General features: G+C 42.2%; 1 protein-coding gene across 1 annotated transcript in view; it reads right to left on the bottom strand.

Moving 5' to 3' along the window:
* Nucleotides 1-4,004: 4,004 nt before the first annotated feature.
* Nucleotides 4,005-24,146, bottom strand: part of INTS4 (integrator complex subunit 4) — a 31,963-nt gene continuing 11,821 nt past the window's right edge. The window contains exons 12-23 of the mRNA XM_083855118.1: nucleotides 23,620-23,762; nucleotides 22,559-22,674; nucleotides 20,554-20,687; nucleotides 19,623-19,780; nucleotides 16,260-16,353; nucleotides 14,032-14,112; nucleotides 12,153-12,283; nucleotides 11,198-11,257; nucleotides 9,412-9,571; nucleotides 8,952-9,095; nucleotides 8,095-8,215; nucleotides 4,005-5,772 (exon numbers count right to left, since the gene is read on the bottom strand). Of these exons, the coding sequence (XP_083711244.1) occupies nucleotides 5,579-5,772; nucleotides 8,095-8,215; nucleotides 8,952-9,095; nucleotides 9,412-9,571; nucleotides 11,198-11,257; nucleotides 12,153-12,283; nucleotides 14,032-14,112; nucleotides 16,260-16,353; nucleotides 19,623-19,780; nucleotides 20,554-20,687; nucleotides 22,559-22,674; nucleotides 23,620-23,762 (1,536 nt within the window). The 3' untranslated portion in view covers nucleotides 4,005-5,578. The remainder of the gene's footprint in view (nucleotides 5,773-8,094; nucleotides 8,216-8,951; nucleotides 9,096-9,411; nucleotides 9,572-11,197; nucleotides 11,258-12,152; nucleotides 12,284-14,031; nucleotides 14,113-16,259; nucleotides 16,354-19,622; nucleotides 19,781-20,553; nucleotides 20,688-22,558; nucleotides 22,675-23,619; nucleotides 23,763-24,146) is intronic.

The raw sequence follows: 24,146 nt of genomic DNA, 5'->3' as shown, positions 1-24,146 counted from the left end.
TTGTGGTCATGTATTTGTGTTATTTTAGGAGTTTCTGGGCCTTAGGGCAGCCTCAAATGGGAAAGGGCTTTGTAATGCTTTGGCTGAGAGGACACTGCAGTATTTAAAAAAATAGAACCACGCACAATACACTGTTCGGAGAAGTTGAGCAAACACCTTATCTTTCTCCTCCAGGTCCGTTTTTTTTTTTTTTTTTTTTTTTTTTTTTTTTTTTTTTTTTTTTAATAACACATTTTCATGTTAATAGGGCACATTAATGGTGATGCCACATTCACCAAAACTGCCTAGCTCAGGTCCTGCATTTGAGACAAATGCTGTGGGCTCCTCACACTGCTGCTGCCACTTGATCTGTCCTCCCAAAAGGCATGGTGGAGAATAGAGTCCGTTTTGCATTGCCAGGTGAGTGAGGTGTACCCTACCCAGCTTTGTGCTGCAGCCTCTTAATTCTTCCCTTCGTTTGGCAACTAGTAGGATGCAGAAGATTCCACTTCCAAAGCAGGGAGCTGCAGTGTGCAAAGAAATGGATTTCTTTTTTTAAAGGTAAACTGCTAAGTTTCACCACCACCAGTACAAAATTTTGGTGTCAACAAGGAGATTATCTGCTGCAAGTCTTTCCCATCCACGTCTTCTCTTGCTGCTCTTGTCACAGCTTCCTGAGTCAGCACTGTCAGTTCCCACAACAGCATCTGTTTCACTTGGGCTGCTCCAGTCACTGAAAGCCCGATTTCCTTCTTGGTGCCTGAAATTGCTTTGCTAGATGGTGGAAGCAGCTGGGATTGATTCATCCAAAAATTCCAGCAGAGCTCAAACTGGTATCTTTGTTAAATTGCTGCTTTCAGCTAGAGCCATAAATAATTTGTTAAAATTACGGGCTCATAGCCCAAATCATGGGAATGCACTTTTATAGGGCAGGATTTCTCACATACACCACTGCTCTGCCTCCCACCAGGAAAACGATCTCCCAGTAGGCAGTGAACTCCCACCCCGACGCTGAAATTAAAGCCGAGCTGTGGCTGGGCTGGGAGCCAGGAAGATTCCAGCCCAGCTGCTCTGCCGCCGAGTGGGTCAGTCCCCAGCCTTTATCTCTGTGAAGCAGCATGTGTGAGCTGGCAGCCAGGAGAAACAGGCCATAAAAGGCTCACAGACACCAAATGCAACATGACCAGCATTTTTAAGGGACATTGGGCAGCATTTGTGCAAAGCCTGGCATTTACGAGCCTTAAAACTTTATATTTTGAAGTCCCACTGATATCACAGTAGCAAACTGTAAAGACAGCCTTTTCTGCATTCCCAGTGCCTGTTACTAAGAATAAAATGGAAGATGCCAGTGAAATAAGATAAAAAAGTGATTATAACTCAGAGAAGCAAGATAGGATTCCAGAGGAAAATTAATCTCTGTGAGCTTGAACCCAAGATGATGACCAGTACAGCATGGTGGAGAGTGCAAGTCTGATGAGGAGTGGCCTGAGGGAGCTGGGGATGTTTAGCCTGAAGAAAAGGAGGCTCAGAAGGGACCTTATCACTCTACAACTGCCTGAAAGGAGATTGTAGCCAGTGGGGTGTCAGTAACAAGTCACAGGACAAGAGGAAACAGCCTCAAGTTGCACCAGAGGAGGTTTAGATTGGATATTAGGAAAAAATCACTTTCTCAAAAGTGTTGCCAGGCTTTGGAACAGGCTACCCAGGGAAGTGGTGGAGTCATCATCCCTGGCAGTGTTCAAAAGGCTTATGGATGTGGCACCTGGGGCCATGGCTTAGTGTGGGTGTGCTAGTGCTGGGTTTATGATTGGACTCCATAGTCTTAGAGGTCTTTTCCAACCTAAATGATTCAGTGATGTCATGCAGTCCTCTGTTTTTTCATCTTCCCAAGAACTTGCTTTGTACTTTTTGCAGTGAGGATCCCTGCCCATTTACATTTTTTTGCCCTTTTTAAAATAAGATAGGTGAAAGCCACACCAGGTCTGAGTTAATGTCCCATAAGCTTCAACACTGTTCCCAATACACTTATGCATTGTTTTATGAGCTCTTGACTCCATAATTGAATTATTTACTTTCAGTAATGAATTTTCATGGACTTCAGCAATCTGGATATGTATTTCCCACTAAAAGCATTAAAAGCTGGGTTTCCCACATGCCTTATGCAAATTAAATCCAGAAGTTAATGGTAAATAGGACAACACATTTTTAAACCACCAAGCTACCCCTCTTTCATGTGGGGTCAGCATTCTCCTTGCTCTGCCATATTCTTTTCCCTCTTGCTTCCATCTAACTAGGAGATACAACACAGAGGTGAGGAGTGTTTGAACACTGTTGGTTTTTAGCAAATTATTTGCTATTCCTTTGTAGATTGCTCAATCTCCCTGTGGGGCTGGCAGCTCTACTGGCACACTGTTCCTACACTTGGAACTATCTGAGAGAACAGAAACTCCCCATACTTGGGTGACTGTCATCTGAAGTCCTCTGTTCCCCCTTCAACAGAGATGAAAGATGCAAATTATCTTTGTGTGTGATTGAAGCCCTTTGTTTTTCTTTTCATTCTGAGATCAATCATCTTACAGGCTATTGCAGTGCAGAAGCCCAACAATTATCCAGAATTAAAGGACAATGGGTGAATGGCATGAAGGCCTCTGAGACAACACAAAGAGCATGAACTCTGTTTTTTTGAGAGCAGAAAAACGTTAATGTCTTAAACCTGGGGATGGGAAGAAAAAGTCAACGTCTGGATTTCAACAACTACAAACACCTTGCTTTTTATACAAATTTCTTTTCCAATTCCCCGTATGTTGGAACATGGTGTGAAATGGGCAGTCCCATACACATATACAGGCTGGGTGGAGAATGGGTTGAGAGCAGCCCTGAGGGGCAACACCTTGTGGATGTTGGTGGGTGAGCAGCTCAGCATGACTCAACAGTGTGCCCTGGCAGCCCAAAGGACTCAGCTGCCTTTCTAGGCTGCATCTGGGCAGCAGGGAAAGGCAGGGGACTCTCCCCCTCTGCTCTGCTCAGACCCCACCTGTAGTGCTGTATCCAACATATGGATGTTGATATATGGAGCACGTCCAGAGGAGACCATGAAAATGCTGTAAGGGCTGGAGCACTTCTGCTGTGGAAACAAGCTGAGAGAGTTTGGATTGTTCAGCCTGCAGAAAAGAAGGCTATGGGGAAACCTGAGAGCTCCTTCCAGTACCTGAAGGGGCTACAATAGGGCTGGAGGGGGACTCTTGACAAGGGCATGAAGTGATAGGACCAGGGGGGCTTTAACCTGAAAGAAGTAAGGTTTAGAATAGATGATGAATTAGCCATCTGCTTGCACAGGTGAAACTGAAGGAGGAGAGGAGAAGCTGTGATTTCTTCCATGATCCAAACCAGGAATCAGAGAAAAATCTACAGAGGAGAAGCCAACTGCAGAATGCTCTCATTAGCAGATTGGAAATGTTCATAGCAGCCTTACATTTTCAGCTTGTTTTAGGCATCTTGAAATTACAGATGGAAGGACTTTTCCACAGCCCTGCAGCAACTGATTCTCAAAAGCAATGCAGAAGACACTCACTCTTTCCCTGGTATGTTATATGGAAGGGGGTCAAGGACAGCATGAGGGGAACAGAATAGTAGGAATTTGATCCAGTACTTAGCAAAAGAGAGAAAGATGCCAAAATTTTGATATTGAAAATATCTGCTGTGCCTACCACAGCATCCATTGTGGTCTGGAGCCCATGGACACCATCTAAATTAGAACTACTACTGAGATGACAAACTGCTTGTAATATTGGTGAAGTGCAAAAATGAGAGGAAAAAAAAGAAAATCTGTAATGAGCTCACTCAACTTGTCAAATATCTGCCCAGACACAGCTTCCTAATGAGAGATACATCAACCCTGTGTGCCGGGAACTGAACTGAGGATGCCAAAGACAAGTCACACAATAACAACTCAGCTGTCAGAAGGGCAGGAGAATTTCAAAGTAGTGCCCTAAAGGTGAAACACCAAAAAACAGTTTGTAAAAGCAGAAGCACTAAGAAAGTAAATTTAATTCAAGAATACCTAAAGCAGCAGCAAAGCTTTATGGTTATGAGCCTTTGGGCTACAACTTACCAGTGCTAAAAAATTATAACCACAAAAAACCATGCAGTGATCTTCATAGTCAAGGACCATGCAGGCATCCATGTTCCCTCATATTATAAAAAAGAAACAGAATAGCATGAGTTTTCCAATTTTATTGTAGGAAAGCACGTATGGAGTTATTTACACTAAATACAATTGCAAAGTATTTCTTCACTGTTTTGTTCACTTGCTAAAAATACACCTCTTTTTAAAAAGAAAAAAATCTCAACTGATGGATGAACACAGGCAACATTTGGCCTCTGCACTAGAACGTTTCACATACTAGGTCCTCCTAAAAAATCATGCCAAAGGATTGCTACAAATCATAGGAGGTTCCTCAGTCCGATAAGCCTGGCACACAGAAGGAAAGCACGTGTGCCAAAAGGAATTCCAGATGTACCATGTTTTAACTAAATTCTTGGTCCTCTGTTCTCCCAGCTCACCTCCAGAGGGGAACACTGACAAGCTGCTCAACTCTGCTGAACAGAGTGTTTTTGGCTACTTCAACTGACAAGAAAGACTCTGAGTGCCAAAAGCGCTGCTGAATTGAAAATCAGATTGTCACATCCCACTAAGACTGGTTCAGGCCAGGATCATCCCACAGAAACAGATCCTGTAAAACTTAGTGGGTTGTGGTCAGGAATTTTCCAACTGGTACTTAATCACATTGCTCCTCGAGCTGCACAAAGGTGCAACAGGAGACAAACTGCTTTGTTGCTGTAGCTCAGTTAAACTCCATGTCCTGCTGACCAAAGTTCTGCCACCTGCATGAACAGGTTCCTCCTGCCCCTGCACCATGAACAACCTGTGCCCTCCCCAGAGCTGGACCAGCTTCAGTACAGCTGTAGAGGATGTGGAACAGCAATTGGCAATCTCCTTCCTAGGTGCTGTTCCTACACAAGAACAATAGTACTTATTATTTTTTCTGTTAAGAAATTAGGTACCAATGCACAAATGCAAGTTTTAGACATTCAAAAAAATAACAAACCCAAAACACCAAAACCAAAAAATACCAAACCCAAAAAACCTCAGAAACAAACCAACAACCCCCCACAAAATGCCGAACTCCTCAGCTTCACTTCAGAGTGCTCTAAAAATAACATTGATTTATGTGCCCAAGCATTTACATAGTAAATACGTAGCAGAAAACCTAGAGGCCTTGGAGAAAGACTTAATAGGTAAAAACTGAAGGTACAGCCCAGTGAAATTACTACTGGAATGCTGATTGAGAACTGTCCTGTTTCTGCTGAGTCAATACAGAAAAACCTGCATTTTCTTGAAACCACTCCTAACTAGCTGAGTAACTCCTGTATTTGCCTGCTGCTTAAGAGACCAACTGTTCTTCAGTAGCTTTATTTTGACATCTGACTCCCTTTATGCATGCAAAGGCTGTTTTGGCTTGGTTTGCTATCTTGGACACAGCATCTTGTTTTCATATAACTCAACAAAGCCCAGAGACAGGTTTTTAAGCGCCAGCCTTCACCGCCTGGCAGGTTTGGGCATTATATACACCTTGACAGGCTTGCTGAAGGGGATGGTCCCCTCTATGCCATTTTCAGAGGGTGGGAGAGACTCCAAGCTCTCATTCCAGATAGATTTAGGAATTCTGGTAGATGCTTTGCTCCTGTTGGAATTGTAAGCCAGCAGCAGTCGCACTTCAATCTGACATGGCTCTGCAGAGAAAAAAATCAGAACAATTCAAACGTGATTGTCATTGCACAGTGAGCAATCAACATCAAATGAATTTTAATTTCATGCATGCTGGGTATGCACAGAGCTGTTCTGGAGTGACCAGAATCCAGTCTACAGTCTGAAAACAAGCCTTTGGCATTACATTCAACACAGCAGAACTACAGACTGTTCTAGGTTTATTCCCCTCTCTGTTTGTCATCACTTAAAAAAATCTTACCACTAACTTGCAACTCTCAAAAATACCTGTTGGAAAGTAACTCCAATGAAATAATAACAATCATTAAACCCCACCCCCCCTCCTCCAGAACTAGCAGGCCCTGCTCACTGTATTGATGTCAGGATGAATCCAGATGATATCTGCTAAGACTTCTGGCACAGGAGATTACTTGAAGATTCTCCTTGGTTGGAAGTTTTCTCACGCCAGACCGCCTCTTCCTCTCTTTCACCAACTATGCAGCTGGGCAGAGCAAGGTTCCTAATACTGCCCATAGGATGATTTCACTTTACTCTTCTCACAGTGGTCATAACAGAACTGGGGTTTCAGTATACACAGTATTACCCTGAACTTACCACTGGACTTGTATACCCAACAAAATTCTCCTTTCTAGACTGAAAAACCAGATTTGTTTAGGTTTCCTTTATTGACTGTACTGGTTTGGGCTGGGATAAAGTTAATTTTCCTTCACAGTAGCTCACATGATGCCCTGTTTTGGATTTGTGACCAAAACAGTGTCGATTACATGGGATGTTGTAGCTATTGCTGCACAGTGTAATACCCAGAAGTTTTCTCACATTGCCCTTCTGATCCTCTACCTGTCCCACTGGGGAGTGAGCACCAGGTGGTGTGCGGGGCTTAACCGTGTACCAGGGATAACCCATAACAGGACCACAATAATGAAATCTCAGGGACACCTGCTGCAACCCACAGGATTTTAAGATGCCACATCCAGAGCTGCAGGGGGTCTCCAGCTAAGACATCATCAGGACCAAACAGAGCACAGGAAATAACCCTTTTGTACAGTTACTCCACACTTCAGCCAACACCTCCCTGAGCTCACCTTTTTGTCACTCCACCAACTCTTACTTGCAGCCTGCAGTCACCTCTTTCATTTCTGCTCTACACCTGGCAGTTCATCAGTGCTTTGCACTTGGACATTCTCCTTCCCAAGCACACTCTTTCTGCTGGCTTTTAGTGAGTTTCATGGTCTTGAATTAAGGCAATTTCTCTACTTTGAATTCTGACTCTGTTTTCTGAGCCCCTCCCAGCTGAGTGTCTTCCCCCTGTTTTATATGCCTTAGTGCCCATGTCAAAGTCAATGATTAAAATAATGCCTAGAGGAGACACCAGAACATAGTCCCTCAGGGCCATGCTTAAAATGCCCTTCCAGTGAACACTGCAAAAGTACAAATAAGGACTTCAGCTCTCTCTGGTGAAGTAACAGGATCAACCCTTAAACCCAGATACTTCCAGTCCTAAAAAAGGGACTATGTTTTCTTCTCCAAAACAAAACAAAGACAGCAGGATGAGTGATTACACCATGGAAGTACCATATTAAAAGAAGGGTATGTGAAGGAACACAGCAATAAACAAAATTCTGTTGGTTAAAAAAAATAAATCAACAAATCCAATGAAAAATTGCTCGGAAAAAAACCTCTCAGAGGAAATCCCCACATTTGAATAAAGGTGAAGGGATTAAAAGAAAACAGGACAATGGGAGCTGTGAATGAAATACACTCTGCTTTTGCTGTTTGAAGTTCACAAGCCAATTACTGAAGTGCTTCCATGGGAAGTGTGAACAGCAGCTGAGACTGAAGGCAAATGTTGGAGTCACATCATCATCAGAGCTAAAGGGTGGGGTTTTAGGGCATTAAAAGGGTTGTAAGTCGAATCAGAAATGGAATTGTACTGCTGTACTGTTCTCTGCCATGCTCAGATACCTGTGAGACCCAAAACAATGACCTACAAGGAGTCAGTTTACCATGATCCTTTGCCTTTACCTGAAGATGCAGATCTGGCTCCCAGAGTTGACTTTGCTCTGCACACAAGTGGGTGACCTCACCTCGAACAGAGCTCTCATGTGAAGGCTCCAAGGGCTTTCTCAAGACAGCAGCCCCTCTACTTCCCTACAGAGCACAAGTGCCTGGTAAACAGGGAGCTGTAACTACTCAAAGGCCTGATCGACACCAAGGGCAGCACCAACCACAGCTGCAGATCCCAGGATCCTCAGAGCCCCCCAGAGTGTGGGTGTGTAACTTGTGTCTACTGCAAGTGCAGCCACGTTAACGTGTATCATTAACATTACCTGTCCAGGCTGTGTGTGAGAGGTAAACGTGAGTGATCAGCCTGTGCCTCCCAGGGCCGGGATTTCGGAAGTCAGCTGGTTTAGGATGGATTAGCTGTGCTTGTCCATCTGGATACAACACCTAGAGGAGAACAAAAAAAAGAAAAAGAAGAAAACAACAAAGGAATGACAACTGCACTGGGGATCTGCACAATGGAACAGTGCATAACTTGACTGTCTTCTGTTTCAGTTAGGAAGGTAGGACAAGCAGGCTTTAGCTTGGAGCCAGGAGTTCAGTTGCCCTGGATGTAACAGCCACATGCTGCCATTCAAACCCACAGCACAGGTGGAAAAAAGGCCACACTGACATCAGCTTCTTCCTCTGCATTGTAACTGAAGATTTTGTTTCTTTGTTAAGCAGTGATGCTGCATATTTTACTGGGATCATACCACTCCTACCTCCTCAGCTGCATCTGAAACTAGTGATTCAGCAGCAGGAAGAAAACCTGAGAAATACAGAGAGCCAAGAGCCTGCGTATTTTTGTGCCACTCGGAACAACTTCTTTTGCTCCTCCTCCTCCCACTAGACCAGCTGGAAGCTCACCAGAATTTATTGGTGTTCATGTCCAAAACATGCACAATGCACATGGAAGCACTGAATGACATCCAAGAGCTCAAAGCAATCTCTCAGAACTGCACCCAAGTCAACTCTCAGCATACTACAGACAAACCAATTTCTGAATGACTGGTCAAAACAGAAATCCAGCACTGTTACTAATAAAGTGTATCATTATTTGCAGTCTAAAAGCATTGACAAGCTTAAAGAAGCTCCCCACAAGACATAATCTTGTTTGCATTTATGTCAAATGACTTCTTACCTGAACTTTAACAGTTCCTTGGGGATCCTGCACGTGTTCCAGAGTTGCATCAACATCGAGTGCCACAACCAATCCTGATGTAAACCTCAGGGGATTATCAGATTCACCAGTAGGCTCAATGATATTTGCAGTGGCTCTATGAAGCTGTTACAGGCAAAGTAATTGGCAAAAAACCAGAAGGTGGGCAAAAGAGGAAAGAAAAAAAATTCTAATTACTATTGTTCTTAACAGAGATGTGCATAAACTTTGGATTTTTTTTTAATATAGCCAGGAATTACTAAGTTTTTCATGTTTTTAGCAGTATTCCTGAGGATGCTAGATAAAAATACAAAGAAGAAATAAATAACACTTGTGTCTGACCAAGACCCTGAATTCTAAAAGCTTCATGGTATGTTACAAAGTAGTCAGATGCGAAGACAGTCCACAAGGATATTGCATTTTAATTTTCTGTTAAACCAACCTGCTCTGGAAGAGGAAGGTGGAGGAAGGTACTTTGCCGCAGTGTTGTCTGAAGAATCTTTACCACTTCTAAAGGCTTGGATGTCACAAGTCTGGGCATTAAGTCCAACAATTTATCTACAAAACTGCCTTGCATATGTGGGAGCTCAGAGATGAAACATCTGTGTCAAGAATAGATTAAAAATCAAATACTTTTTTCAACTTCTTCCATAGTATTGCTATTTTCAGTCAAGCTACTTAATCCTTCTATTTAGTTATAATGACAGAATGAGATACCTGCATTCCTCTTCTGATGTGTCTCATACATAAGAGATGACTTTGGCTACTTGTTTTGGGACCATGCCTTGTGCTCAAACTGACACCATCAAGGGCTATGTGGTGTGGGCAGCAGGTCAAAGGAGAGGATTCTCCCCCTCTTCTTTGCCCTCATGAGATCCCACTGGGAGTACTGGGCCCAGTTCTGGAGTTCCCAGTGTAAGAGGGACAGAGGAGGCCATGAACATGCTCAGAGGGCTGGAGCACCTCTGTTATGAGGACAGGCTGAGAGAGTTGGGGTTGCTCAGGCTGGAGAAGAGAAAGCTCCAGGGAGACCTCACTCAAATTTTCAGTACTTAGAGGGGCTTATAAAGAAGAGGGAAACTAACTTTTTACACAGGTAGATCATGAGAGGACAAATGGCAGTGGTTTCCAACTACAAGAGGAAAGATTTAAATTAGATGTTAGGAGGAAAGTCCTCACTGTGAGGTGGTGAGGCACTGGCACAGGTTGTCCAGAGAAGCTGTGGATGCCCCATTCCTGGAAACATTGAAGGCAAGGCTGGATTGAGCTCTGGTCTGGAAGGTGTCCCTGCCCACGGCAGGGAGTTGGAACAAGATGGTCTTTAATATCCCTTCTAACCTAAACCATTCTGTGATTCTGTGACTCAGCAGGGAATTGGATAGTTAGTCCAGAGATACAGATATCCTTAGATGGCTGAGCAGAATTTTATTTCTAGTACTGGCTAAATTCGCATTTATTATAAGCTTGGCAGTTGTGGCTGGCTGATAAGAAAATGGGACCAGATCTGCCCTACCCTAATGCCCAGCTGGAGCTGGAGGATAGAACTGTTCATTTCCTGTGTATCTTTTCCTCACACTGAGTCTCAGGATCAGCAGAACTCATCACTGTTCCACAGAATCAGAAACACAGAATGGTTTGGGTTGGCAGGGACCTTAAAAATCACCTATGAGCAGGGATATCTTTCATTAGAATCAATCTGATCCTGCAAATTGACACTTAGTACATCTATTCTCCCTGTGAGTAAAGTTGACTACTTAGGGGATGGCAAAAGCAGTAGACAGGGCCAGGAAAGATACTGCAGAATTCTTGTCTGACTTATTGCTACATGATGAGTACATTAAGGGTAATCTGCTTTTTTATTAATCTTTGAAAGGTCAAAACACTCTCAGGACTCCAGGAGACAAAATAACAAGAACAAAAAAATTAACTATTTATGAAAACAGCATCCACTCAAAGTAGATAAATCCTTATAAATACAAGAAAAAAAATCAGCTATTCTATAAAAAATTAATTCAGAGCACATGTTTCTGAAGTGCCAGCATAACATCCTGATGTTAAGGACTCCAACTACAAAGGTTTTTCTTGCTTTATTATTATCCCATGACAGTTCCCAATGTAGGACAGGAGGGAAGGGAGATGTGAAGAGATGAAAAACAAAGTGAATGTCCCCAATGACAATGGTGGTGGGACTTCCTAACATAAAGTGAAGAAACAATGGAGTTTGTCACCTCTGAAAGGAATCCACTTCCTGGAGGAATTTTTCACACATCCCAAAAAGAGGTTCCACTCTGTAATGAAAATAGTATTTCTTGGTTTACTTTTAAAGAAAGAAAAATGGCTCTATGGCCATACATATTTAGGGGGTTTGGAATTCCATTAAACCTCCTATAAACAGGAAAATCTTACAATTTTTCAACCAAAAACGTGTTCCTCACTTATCTATATCCCCCTCACAAAAAAACTCCCCATTTGCATAATTAAGTTCCCTAGGCCACTGTTAGAAAATACTAATTTCCCACCTATAAAACAAGAGGTTAAAAGGCAAATACATTATGGACCTCCATGGTAACACAGTAAGTTGATGGCAACAAACCTGAAACAGAAGTAAACTAGGACAGTAACTAATTTGCTCTAATTCCACCAGCTGGATTTCTCATTCTACAACCATGTGTCACCTCTTTAACTTCAGCAGCCAAAACAAACCACTCAGAGCCTCTCGTGTACCTAAACCTGCACAGGAGCAGTTTCTGTCTGAGTCACACACAGCAGCTGCAGATCAGTCAGGAGGACAATACCTTCCTGATGCTAAAAATTCAGCAATGAATACTTCATGAAGTAAACATGTTTGGTGCATTCTTTTAATACATGGCTTTTCCTCATTTAAACAGGTCCCAAATATGAACTCTACAATGTTTTTAACCTGTAAATATGCTCATAAATGAGAGAACTCAACTCCCAAAACTCATCTTCCCAATAGTTTTGTCATCTAATTCAGGATTATGTCCCTATACAGCTGTATCAAAGGCAAAAGAAGGTTCTTTGTTCTGAATTACTCTAGGAAATAGTTATTGGCATGCTGCCCTGTTATGTGTCTAATTTATCCTTGCTGGTTTTTTAAACAAAGCTTAAGGACAGTAATTTTAGAGCTAACCCCAGGAGACCCTCAGAGCAGGCCATCCTTACCCTCGGGTGGTGCGGGCAGTCACTATCAGCTGCAAGGCCTTCGCCTGCAGCCTCATGTGATGAATAATGACCACTTGTCTGCTCTCCACTCCGCTGTACATGAACTCCATTTTGTAAGTTTCTTCCAAGATCTGCCAGACAGACATCACAGGGATAAAAAAAAAACATCAGACTGTTAAGCCCTGGTACAACCATGATCACCAGATTCTGGTATTTTTATCTCATACCAAGGAAAATATAAAGCAAGAGGAAGTGCTCAAATTATTACAGTTGAGCTCAGTATGACTGTGCAGATGCCAAGAACTTTCAAGTTATTTAATGCAGAATACTCCCTTCCCCTTGCATTGACAGCAAGTGACCAACGTTCACCATCACAACAGAAAACACTTTCCAGGGGGTTCACATGCTACTCAAGAGGGCACCCAAGACAAACATTTCAATCAGAGAATATTTCAAAAGCTGGATGGCTTTTGTTTCTACTCATCAGCAGCAAAGAAGGCTTTGATGCACAGCAGTACCTGTCTATTACATCTTAATTACCTGAAGACTCAAAATATGAGCAGTTTCCCCAACAGATCCATGAACTTGCTTTTAGCCTAGATTCACTATCAGACTGTTGAACAGCTTGCTGGCTTCTTTACCTTTTCTTAGGGCTTAGCTTCAGTTTTTCCAGGATCTGATCATTCATACATTTATACATCACAGGATCAGAATAACTCAGATTGGATGGTACCTCTGGAGGTCATCTAGCCTGGTTCCCTGCCCAGAGCAAGTCTCATTAGATCCAGTAACTCAGGGCCACATCAAACTGTGAATGCTTCCAAGGACAGATTCCCCCCACATCTCTGGGCAATAGTATTTAACCATTCTTTCAGGAAATTTTCCCTTAATAGCTGATCAAAATTTCTCATCATTTGCCAATTGCCTCTTGTTCAGAGTAGTCTGGCTCTGTCTCACTCATATCCTGTAATGATACAGGATATAAATCCTCTATCAGAAGTAAATCCATCCTGAAGCCTGCTCTTCTCCAGGCTGGACAATTCCAGCTCCCTCTGCCTTTCCTTGAGGGTAATGTGCTCCAGCCCCTGACCACATTGGTGGCCCTCTGCTGAACTGGCGCAGTTTGTCAGCATCTTCCTTCTACTGGGGAGGCCAACACACAACACGGCCCACCAGATGGCATCTTGCCAGAGCTGGATAATTTCCCAAACCAAGCCATCCCAGGTGCAGCTGGCCTCCTGCAGTGCCACATATTCAATGTACTTAACACAATGAGGTTCCCATCATCCCAGTTCCCCAGTCTGTCCAGACTAGCAGTCATGCCTTCCACTATATCAACTGATTCCCCAATTTTCAGGACTCCTACCACCTATTTATTCAGCCACAATCCTGCAAGTTTGGTGAAAGAAATGATGTGAGACTGTATCCAAGCTTTGCAACTTCCACTACCCTCCCCTTGTTCACAGCACCAGTCCCCTCCCCACAGAGCAGTGATGGTGATCAGCCATAATTTGTTCTTGAGAAATTCATTTTGGCTGCTCCAAGTAGCTTTATTGATCTTGTCTAGGAACAGCTTTTGTAAGTATTTGGTGCATAACCTCCCACAGAAAGAGGCAAGGACAAGCAGCCCAGTTTTCTGGATCTTCTTTTTGACTCTTCTGAAAGATGAGTGTGATATTTGCCTTTTTGCAGTGGTAAACTTCCCTCCCTCACCACCCATCTTATGAAGAGAAGAGAAATGACCCAGTTTGGGGGACTAAGATTGACTCGGACAGATTATGGCAGTGGAAGGTCAGAAGTGTTATCATTGTTCTGTGGCCAACAAAAGACTCCTACCCAAGGACTGGCCTCTGTGCAGGCTCAGCTGCTTCCACCTCACCTGTTTTGCTGCAGCAGATGCCAATGCATTCTGTTTCAGGTACAGGGGAGCTGCCACATTCCACAACTTCTCCTGCAGGGCCTACAAGAAAAAACATGAAATGATGATAAATATCCAATTCAGTCTAAAGAGTTGGTTGAAAAAGCATGTCAAAGCTTTCTTTTGTGCTTTTAAATACAACACAGGGAACCAAGGCCTCCAGAATATACATTGCTTTATAAAGAAACAGAGATACCTATACAACTAGAAAATATAAAGGAAGTTGAGAGTAATATTAACAAAGCTGTGAATGAGAGACTCATCAAGCCAAACTCCTTCTACTTCCTAAAAAAAAAAAAATCAATAGCCCACGTGTTATCAACCCTCTGAGACCAAGATCAGGGCAATCTCAGAGAGCAGGCAAAAAGTGGAAACAATAACAACTGTCCCCAGAAACACACTTACTTCCACAGCCACATTTCTGAGCTTTCCTCAGCTCCACCAAACATCCTGGAGTTACTATGAATATTGTGTCTAATTCAGCTGCTGACATTGGTATTAAACAAAACTCAACTGCCTACCACACCTTGTTTGCTTTTTGCCTTATGTTTTAAAAAAATGTAGAAAACTTGACTGGATGATTTATATCATTTCTTTTTGAAGCTTCCTTAGACACAGCTATGCACAAGGCTGGCTGTAGCCAAATCTCAAGAACATACACACTGTATCCTCCATCCAGGCTGGCAGAGAATCCCAGTTAACTAATCCTAAAATCACAAGGTATGTACAGCCTTTAAAGGTATGAAACCTTTTGAGCCTTGAGAGGCTGGGAAATGAAGATACTTTTTTCCCCCAGCAGCTTTTTTTTCTGTTGGAAAAAGAAGCAACTGAAAAAAAAATCTACTGAAAAGAGCTATTTGGACATTCAGGTTCTCTGCAGTATCAGAATTTCTAATTGTATTGTATGAGTGGAGGGTGTCCCTGCCTGTAAGAAAAGGTCTGGAATTAAATGATTCTCAAAATCCCTTCTAAAATCCCAATCCAAGATATTCTGTGATTCCTGATATTATCAGTTACTTTTCATTCCATTCACATTACTGACTCCTCTGCATCACTGATCTATTGACTGTTCTACAGCTCAAGCCAAGAATGGCTGATGCAGCCTTTACCCTTCTTCCAAACAGAGCACACCTCTGCCAGATGCAAAAACCATCTGGTTCATGCCAGTCAAACCTGGAGAAGGGCAACAAAGCTATCTCCAAATGCTAGTCCTCAGCCTGCACAGCACATTTCACTTTGGATTTAGCTGGATTGTACTGAACTGTGTACCACTGCTCATCTGAAATACCTTTGGGTGGTAAATATATTCCAAGGATTTGAGGCCTGCCATGAGATATGCCAACTGGCAACTATGCATTAGCAAAGCAACCAAAATCCCTCCTTGGTTTTACATAACAATGCTTTCATTGAGACCCTTCTGGAAACCTGTTTGCTGCCTGCTTTAGTTCTTGTTTTATATGTATGTACATTACACTCAAACACCAAAGAATGCCAAGAGACCAACTTAAACACTACTGCAGCTTCCAGCCCTGAGCAATCTGATCCAGTGGAATCCCACCCCAACAGCAGGGGTGTTGGAACTGCAGGGTCTCTTCCAAGTCAAGATTTTCTATGAAGTAAAAAATCAGTTCCTGTTTACAGCAAGAAACTGACTTTGAAAAGGGGCTTTTGCAAAGGGTTGCTGCAATGGTGTCTAAGTAGCCACTTGACCTGGTAATACTAAATAGATCATTTCAGCATGATAAAAAAGCATGGCTGATATTTAGCTCAATCAAGTCTTAAGAACTCCTTTGGCACTGGTGCCAATAAAACTATCTGCAAATCACCATCTATAAAAATGGCACTCGTGGCAGCAGTCTAACAAAAAACATTCCAGCAGACACCAGCAGGGAAAAGTTACTCTCCTAACATAGTTGCCCTCAGTGTGATTTCTGTCAGATAATAAACTCTGCACTGACAAAATGCTCGTGAACCAACATAAGCCCTAGGTAGAGCAGGGCTGCATTGGCAAAGTTACTGCATAAATTATTTGCCACAGGAGGGAAGCAGGATTATCAGAAATCCACAGAACCTGCTCTTTCATCACACATCACTTTTCAGCATGAACATCAAAACATGAAAGCATGCCACTGTGATGGACTGGGGGCATTTTTGAAGAACAACTCAAAAAAGCCCAAATGAATTCAAACCTTGATGAGGAGCAGCTGACACTGAAGGTAAGTTGCAGTGAAATCTGCCATCCCTGCCAGTTCTGACTGCAGCTCTCCAAGCCTCTGAAGATCACTGAAGTGAAAAAAAAAAAAAAAAAAAGAGAGAGAAAATAATGTTGAGACAGAGAACAGTTTAATCCAAACACACTCAGAAGGCAGTGACAATAAAGCCAGCTACTCCTGCTGCTTGGTTTTATTAATGCAAGCACCAGAAACAGCAGCAAAACACACACTACAAACCAGTCTGCACCTTGGGACTCGGCATGTCCCTTCTTCAGGGAAGCTGACACCAGCACAGCAGTGGAAGCAGTAAGTCTGTCAACCCACATTACTCTGCAGCCCCATGGGAACCACACAGAGTGGCAGCTCCAGATTTAACTGAAAACACTCCAGCCTTCTACAGCAGCTAATGACCCATTTGTGTTACACTGCTGGGAAATCAAACTATTCATGTTGGCTGAGAAAGGTTGTTTGGAACGTGTCAGGCTCATGCAACCACCTGTATCTGAAACAGAGATGCCCTTCTAAGCCAAGCTAGAATCTGGTGTACTGATATTTGCCCAACTAGATAGTGTGTGTTGCCTGGTATTTCTTGTAAATCATACAGCAATATAAGCAGCTTTTAATATTCTAGAAAAAAATTGTCAGTTAATGGAACCAAAAAAGCTTTAGTTCTCTATCACTAGGCATGTTTTCTTAAAGTGTGCACTAAAAAAACAAAATTAATTTTTCTTACAGAACTGAAAATAGGTTGGATGATGTGGTTTCAACTTGTGTTTTTTCTTCTCTACACTTTGCTTTGATTCAAAGTCTATTAAAAATGTCAATTTACTTCCACATTTCCTACTGCATTATTAATTTTTTTTCAAACGATCATTTTCTTTTGTTTATTTTAGATTTATCTTTGCATTTAGGATGCAATTCTGAAACTATGGCTCTGCCAAACCAGAGAGTTGCTGAGCTGAGACATTAACAAAAATCCATGAGATTATCTGTATAATATGCAGCCAAAGAAAAACTTTCCTAAGCAGAGAATCATAGAATCATTTATATTAGAACAGACCTCTAAGACCATCCAGTCCCACCATTAAAAGCCAGCACTGCCAAGGCCACCACAAGTGCCACATCTACGTGTCTTTCAAATCCCTCCTGGAATGGTGAATACACCACTTCCTTGGGCAGCCCTTTCCAGTGCTTGACAACCCTTTCCACGAAGACATTTTCCTACTATCCAATCTAAACCTCCCTTGGCACAACTTGTGGCTGCTTCCTCCTATCCTTTTCCTTGTCACTCAGGAAAAGAGACCAGTCCCCAGCTGGCTACAGCCTCCTTTCAGGCGCTTGTAGAGAGGTAAATTTCCCCTGAGCCTCCTTTTCTCCAGGCTGAACACCCCCAGCTCTCTCAGCCACTCCTCACCAGACTTGTGCTCCAGCTCTTCCCACTCTGTTGCCCTTCCCTGGGCATGTTCCAGCCCCTCAGTGTCTCTCATAGTGAGGGGTTTGTGCTTTCCTCCTCCAACAGTGCACCAACAGCCAAGTCAGCCTCAACCTCACACAGAGATTCCATTTCATCTTTTTCCAGAGAGCAGAGTGAAGAGGAGGCTCCTGGGTGCTTAATTCCCATGTCACAATCCATCACAACACACTAATGGGGAACAGGATGTCATCTCTCAACTAACTAGGCAGATACTCCATTTCCCAGTCTTACACTGTTCCCAATGCCACTAATTCTATTTCATTACAAATCTTAAACACATTTCAACATCCCTGTAAGAAAAAAAGATATTCTTGTATAAATTTTCTTAGAGAAACTAAACCACAGACAGATTTGCTTAACAGCCTGTCTTACATTTCTAACCACATTGCAGACTGATGCTCCCCCCCAGGCTCTGCAGCCAAAACTCTGAGTCCCAAGTAGACACAAACTCCATAAGGGCTGTTATTTCTGTGGATGACAATGATAAAGGAGGAGGGAGTTATATTCTATGACAAAATCCACTGCTGTGAGCTAGTTCTATCCCTCTGCTCTCAGCAACCACATTGCTGGTGCAGGGATATCTTGCCTTCTGCAAAATAACCTTTAACACTTTTTTGGCTTTGTCCAAATCCTCTCTTTGTCTTAAGGATGGGAAAGAGCAGCTGGTTTAGTATGATTTCCAGGGGGGCAATCTCATGAGGAAAAAGCTGAGCCAATAATGTCCATCAACTCAAAAGCTGAAAATAATGATGGCCTGAGAGGTTCTGGGTGCTTGGCCTGGAGATTACCTGTTTCAAGTGTTTAGTGCATTAAATGCTTTGAGGCTGTATTTTAGGCTGGCACACAGCAGCTGCAAAACAGCTGAGGACAAACCTCACAGTTCCCACAGCTGGGTTTTCAGTGAAGAGCACACTGTTTACTCTCTGCTGCAGATGGGTGTGACAGTGATTCACAGCAACATACACACAACAGAAGGCAGCTATTTTGAGAGAATAAAAAGAATCAAGCCTCTTTTTTATAATTCCACATTCCAAAGAAATTTTGGATTGTTTTCGATTAGTCTTAAAATAAGGCTCTTTCGCTCTTTCCAAGCAGAGGAATCATATTGAAAGGATCCTTTTCAAGTGTTTTATTTGTGTAAATCAGCCTAGAGATGAAATGCAAGAGGCAGCATAAAACCCTCCCTGAGAAGCAACACCACACACCCTTATCTATACAGCAGCAGACAGCAGCATGCAGGAATGTTTTCTATTCCTGGAAAAGCTCTCTGATTTGAAAACTGATGAGGAATGCCCAAGTCCTTTGTAAGTGGGACTGGCAGTGAGAACCCAAACCACCAGAAGCTTGTCCTTTCCTGTTGAATAAAAGGCCACAGGACCCAGAAAAAGCAAGAGCAAAGGGGACAACACCTTTGCCCCAACAAAAACAAAACAAAAAAACCTTGTCCATGTACATTACAAATAACGTGATCAAAATTACAAGGACACAAAACTGAGAATGAGATACAAGGCTGTCACCCATAAAAACTGAGAATATATTTTAGCATAAGTGAACAGTCCAAGAAAAACACTCTTACCTAACTCTTACCATGCTCTGTAAAAATGCCCCCTGCCCAAAACGCACACTGGTTATTCTGGGGGGCTGTGCCAGACCTGAGACCATCAATTTGATTTTAAACAGGTCATGAACACTTTTTAATCACAACAGTCTCTAAAGGAAGGCTCAAGTTAAATGTAATGTCCAGCAAGTTAAATTTGTTGGACAGCAAATTACAACACTAATATTCAGAAGCAAAGCACCTGCATCAGAGTAACAAGCATCCTAACACATCTTTCCATAAACAGGGCAGCAGCTCAAGGCCTTACCGGATGGTAAATTCCAGCAGCTCCTGAATGCCCCGTGGGTCGAGGTGCTGAAAGTTGTAAACCCTCTCCAGGCTCTGATGCAGGAACTGCTGGGAAGGATCTTCATGTGGGGTAATACTGGGAGAGACAGCAGAGGACACCAGCTTTCTACCTGGCAACTAAGCAAGAAGGAATACACATTAAAAAAATAAATAAGAGAAAAGTCTTGTATTTACACAAGGAATAATGCTGCAAAATGCTGACATCTATTTAACAAGAAACTCAGAGCTCCAATTCATTTCTCAAATACAAAATTTATACCACGGCTTTCAAATCTGCATCTCTGTTAGTTAATCCTCCCCACTTTACAATTCACTGCACTAGAGATCCTCAGGTTAAACTTCAACATCTTTTTGAGGGAAACATCTTCCTCATCTATTAACTTAGACACTGAAATCAAGGGAAGTCCAAGACCACACAAACCACCACTTGTTTTATGAGCTGTGGTAAGACTTACAGCCAACATCCATCCCACCTATACTTCCATGCAGGAAAAACATATTGCAAAGCAGAATGGAACACATTTCACCCATGAATAAACTGTTCAGGTAGGACACAAGTGAAATGTTGGAAGATCTACAAAGGCCTTTCCCCCACACACAGTCAGAGCTACAGAGAACTCCCAGGAATACTGCCCTCTCAGTATTCTTACCTAACCAGCAAACCATGTACTATTCTCACCTGAGAGCAATAATGTTACTATCCTCCCCAAAATATTACTAATTCTATATTGTAACAATAACATTTGTCTCTAGTGCCTTAGTGCACGTTTCAGTATTAATTCCCGTGGCGCATAGGAGAAAAACCTTTTGGAATCTAAGTGTTACATACAGACAGGCATGGAAGAGACCAGCAGGGTGTTAAAAGTCCAAACCAGAGTGGTTCAACTTACTCTTAATGGAGGGACCAGGTGAGAGAGACTGTCCCGAAGATAGGCGTAATGTCGGAACGTGTGGTCAGAGAACAGGGCAGGCATTGTTGGGCAGCTTTTAGCAGCATTAAAAATCAGAACCAGAACAGCAATGTCTATTGCAAATGGATTGTTAAAGAAAAATAACAGCAAGATGTTGTTGGGGATGGGAAGTTAAAACAACAAGTCAACAGCCCTTTCTTTGGTCAGGATTTGTCTAGGAGTTCTTTATAGCTGGAAAATACTGAGCAAAACCCAAAGAAACAGCTGTCTGAGCAGATGAAAACCAAGCACAAAGTGCAAACATTACAGGGTGAGCCATACTGAAGAAAGGATGTTCCTGCCAAGATTGGATGGCTCAGAGGCAACACAAAGGAAAAGAGCCAGGGATCTCATATACAGAACACGTGAATTAGGTGGAGCTTCACTCTTCCTCACAGCTTACACTGTGCTCACCAGTTTGCACCACAGAATAACAGAGTGGTTTGGTTGGAAGGGACCTTACAGACCACTAGTTTGAACCCCACTCTGCCATGGGCAGGGACACCTCTCACTAGACCAGGTTGCTCAAGTTTTTTGGTGCCTTAACAGCAACCAAAATTATACATTTACTGCCAAGTCTTTGAAAATTGCTGCATTACCTAAGATGCTCTGAAAAAATCACTCTACACAGACTTTAGGCAACCCAAAGAATCAAACATGGAAAGATAATTCTGAAATAGGAAACACAGTTTCACAGTCTGAGACCTACAGAAAAAAGGAGCAGCCAAAGGCTTTCAAAGTTAGCCCAAAGGCTGACACCTGCAAAAGGGCTGATCCCAAGCATAAGCTCTGATTCAAATTTCCTAAGTGCTTTGAAGCAAACAAAACCATGTTTTTAACTATCAGTTTACACTGGAAACATACTATTCAGGTTTACCTCAGCTTCTGGCTCACAGGCCTGTCTTCACATAACATGCCTCTGTAAATTTTGGGGGCAAGTTACTTCCAAAATATTCTCTAACATAATACTCTCTATACTAACATAATACTAATAATCTAACATAATACTCTTTCCTGGCAGGAAGCTGCACTGAGTTAAACAACAGCATTCTTCCTCCTGAAATGTTCCTTTAATTCTCAACTCACAGGACAACTTACTCAAATTATTACTAAACCATGTAATTACAGATTCATTTCTCTCCACCTGATTCTAACCCATTTCAGTTCTCACTGGGCATTCATTTAACCCGTACAGAATTTCTGGTCAACGGCTTGTGACTGGTGAGAAAAATAAGGGGCAGCTTCTAGAGGAAGGTTCCAGTCTAACATGTCTCAGTATGCATCAGAAATAACATTATGTTCTGCCATTGCACAGAAGGGAAGCAAGGGGATTTACAATGGAAAAATGCATTTCCAAGGCATCTCCTCTTGTTGAAGAGAACGGTGTATCAATAATCCTTTGTATTCTAAAGCACTGGAGAGCTAACATTAATATAAGAATTTCTGACATTGAATTATTTCATAAAGATGAAAAATTCAAAGCATTATGGGGATTCAGGCACTGCTGTACTTAGAGATGGTGCTGTTTCATAAACTGCAGAGCAGTGAGCATAGCCGAAGTTTTACCTAAAACGAAAACAGACATGTAAAAAACACTCCTCTTATTTAAAAGCTAAAGTATCTTCAAAATTAATGCAAACTAAACAAATGTTTTGACATCAAAGGGCTCATCTGCAAAGCCCAAACCTTGACAAATTGCTTGAATATTCATCACAGCATGAAAAGAAGGCAAATCATAGTCCACTGATATTTATGAAGATGGTTCCAGCTCACAGTTTTTCCATCACTCGCTGAATCACAAACTAAGTGCAAAGGGATTCAGAAGTAGGTGCAGGATTGTTTGTCTGCTACAGTGAGAAATGGTTGAAGAAATGTGAGAGTCAGGAAATCATGAATAAAATCTGCTACAGTCAAAATTATCAACTGGCTTCATGAATAAAGATACAGGCTGGGTCATCCATGTCTGGCTCTGGAGTGTCAAAGAACGGATGTGTGCTCAGCAGCTCTGGGACTAATGGAAGCACCAAAGTGGGATGCCTGCTTCCCAGGAACTTCAAGCATCTGGAAATACACAGATTGAAATATATCTGGTAGTAAGCAGGCACATTTCAAAGTACAACATTCTAAAGCATTACTGCTTTATGTTTGCAGCAACACTTTTAGACAGTCGGCAATAAAATCCTGCTGTCCAAGCTCACTGTTTCTTTACAACTGACCATTTGCATTAATATTTTATAGAATCCAAGAAAACTGAAAGAACAAGATGTAATAACTTTTTTTTTTTCTTTTGAACTGTTCACAAAATAGTTAACACTTGGGAGTTATACAGTCCAGGAAGCTTTTATACTAAAGTGCATTTCTTTTTCTTCAGAAATAAGGAAGATAGGAGGTAAAACCCCAAACCTCTCATAACTCCAAAAACAATGTAAAAGTACACTGGAAGTCAAAGCAGGCTAACATAAGTGTTTCCAGTAATATCTAAGAATTCCATCTCAATCCACGTGTGTGGAGCACCATTCCCTTTATTGCTTCCATTAAACAACCAAAAAATCTGATGCAAAAGTTCCTTCTTTTTACTCAGACAGATAAACTCCTCTGACAGCCCAATGCCACATGGCCAATCCAGTTATCACACCTGATACAGTCAACTGCTGGTAAATATTACTATTTAACACAATGCCAAGTGAGCAAAAACACTTGCATAGAAGAGATGAGATTTTAAACTGAAAACTGAATTCATCTTTTCTGTGAATGCACTGAGTGCCTGGAACAGGGGGACATTTCCTGGAGTGGCCATCAATTCTGGATTCCCAGTGCAAGTATTGACAAGCAAGAACAACACTGAGTTTCCACACCAGTCAAGAATAAGTACATATTTACAGAGTAACAGGACTGTACACCTGCAATACCTGTTACCTCCTTAGCAAGCTCAGTATTTCCCAGCATCTTGCTTACTAAAAAGAAGAGGAAAGTAAGTAGACACACAAGGACACTGAACACACTCACTTCCATATAGATTCTCTGTCTGTGGGATACTTGGTCAGGTTTTTCAGCAGCTCCACCAGTGCAAGATGGATGCCTTCTTTAGTTGAAACATTGGTGCAACACAACAGTTCATGAAGTGCTTCCCGAATGTCTCTTGAAGAATCCTAAAATAAAAACCCAAGCCAGACACCCCCTGAGTGAAACATGCCTGCACACACATTTACTTAAAGGTGACAGCCTCTGCTCCTTGGCTGAGTTAATAAAAGAGATCTGTGAACAGCAGTGCCTGCTTCTAGTTACCAGAGCTAAGCACAGATGAAGTGACAGAGCAGGCAAGTGCTGCAGGGATTCCTGGTTTCATCCCTCTATGTGCTTCCTTTACTGGAATGAATGGGAACTGCTTCACTGTTCAAGCAGAGCAAAAACCACTTCCTGGTTTGGGTGATGTATCTTTGCAGTAACAGAAAAGGAAAGCATTGGGCAACTCAGTAAAACAATCACCAAAGATTGTTTTAGCATTTTCACAGCAGCCTTTTATTGTTTTCAAC

Source organism: Zosterops lateralis, assembly GCF_965231275.1.
Source record: "Zosterops lateralis genome assembly, chromosome: 2".
Classification (NCBI taxonomy): domain Eukaryota; kingdom Metazoa; phylum Chordata; class Aves; order Passeriformes; family Zosteropidae; genus Zosterops; species Zosterops lateralis.
Note: the sequence above shows the minus strand (reverse complement) of the source record. Positions and strands in the feature narration are given on the sequence as shown.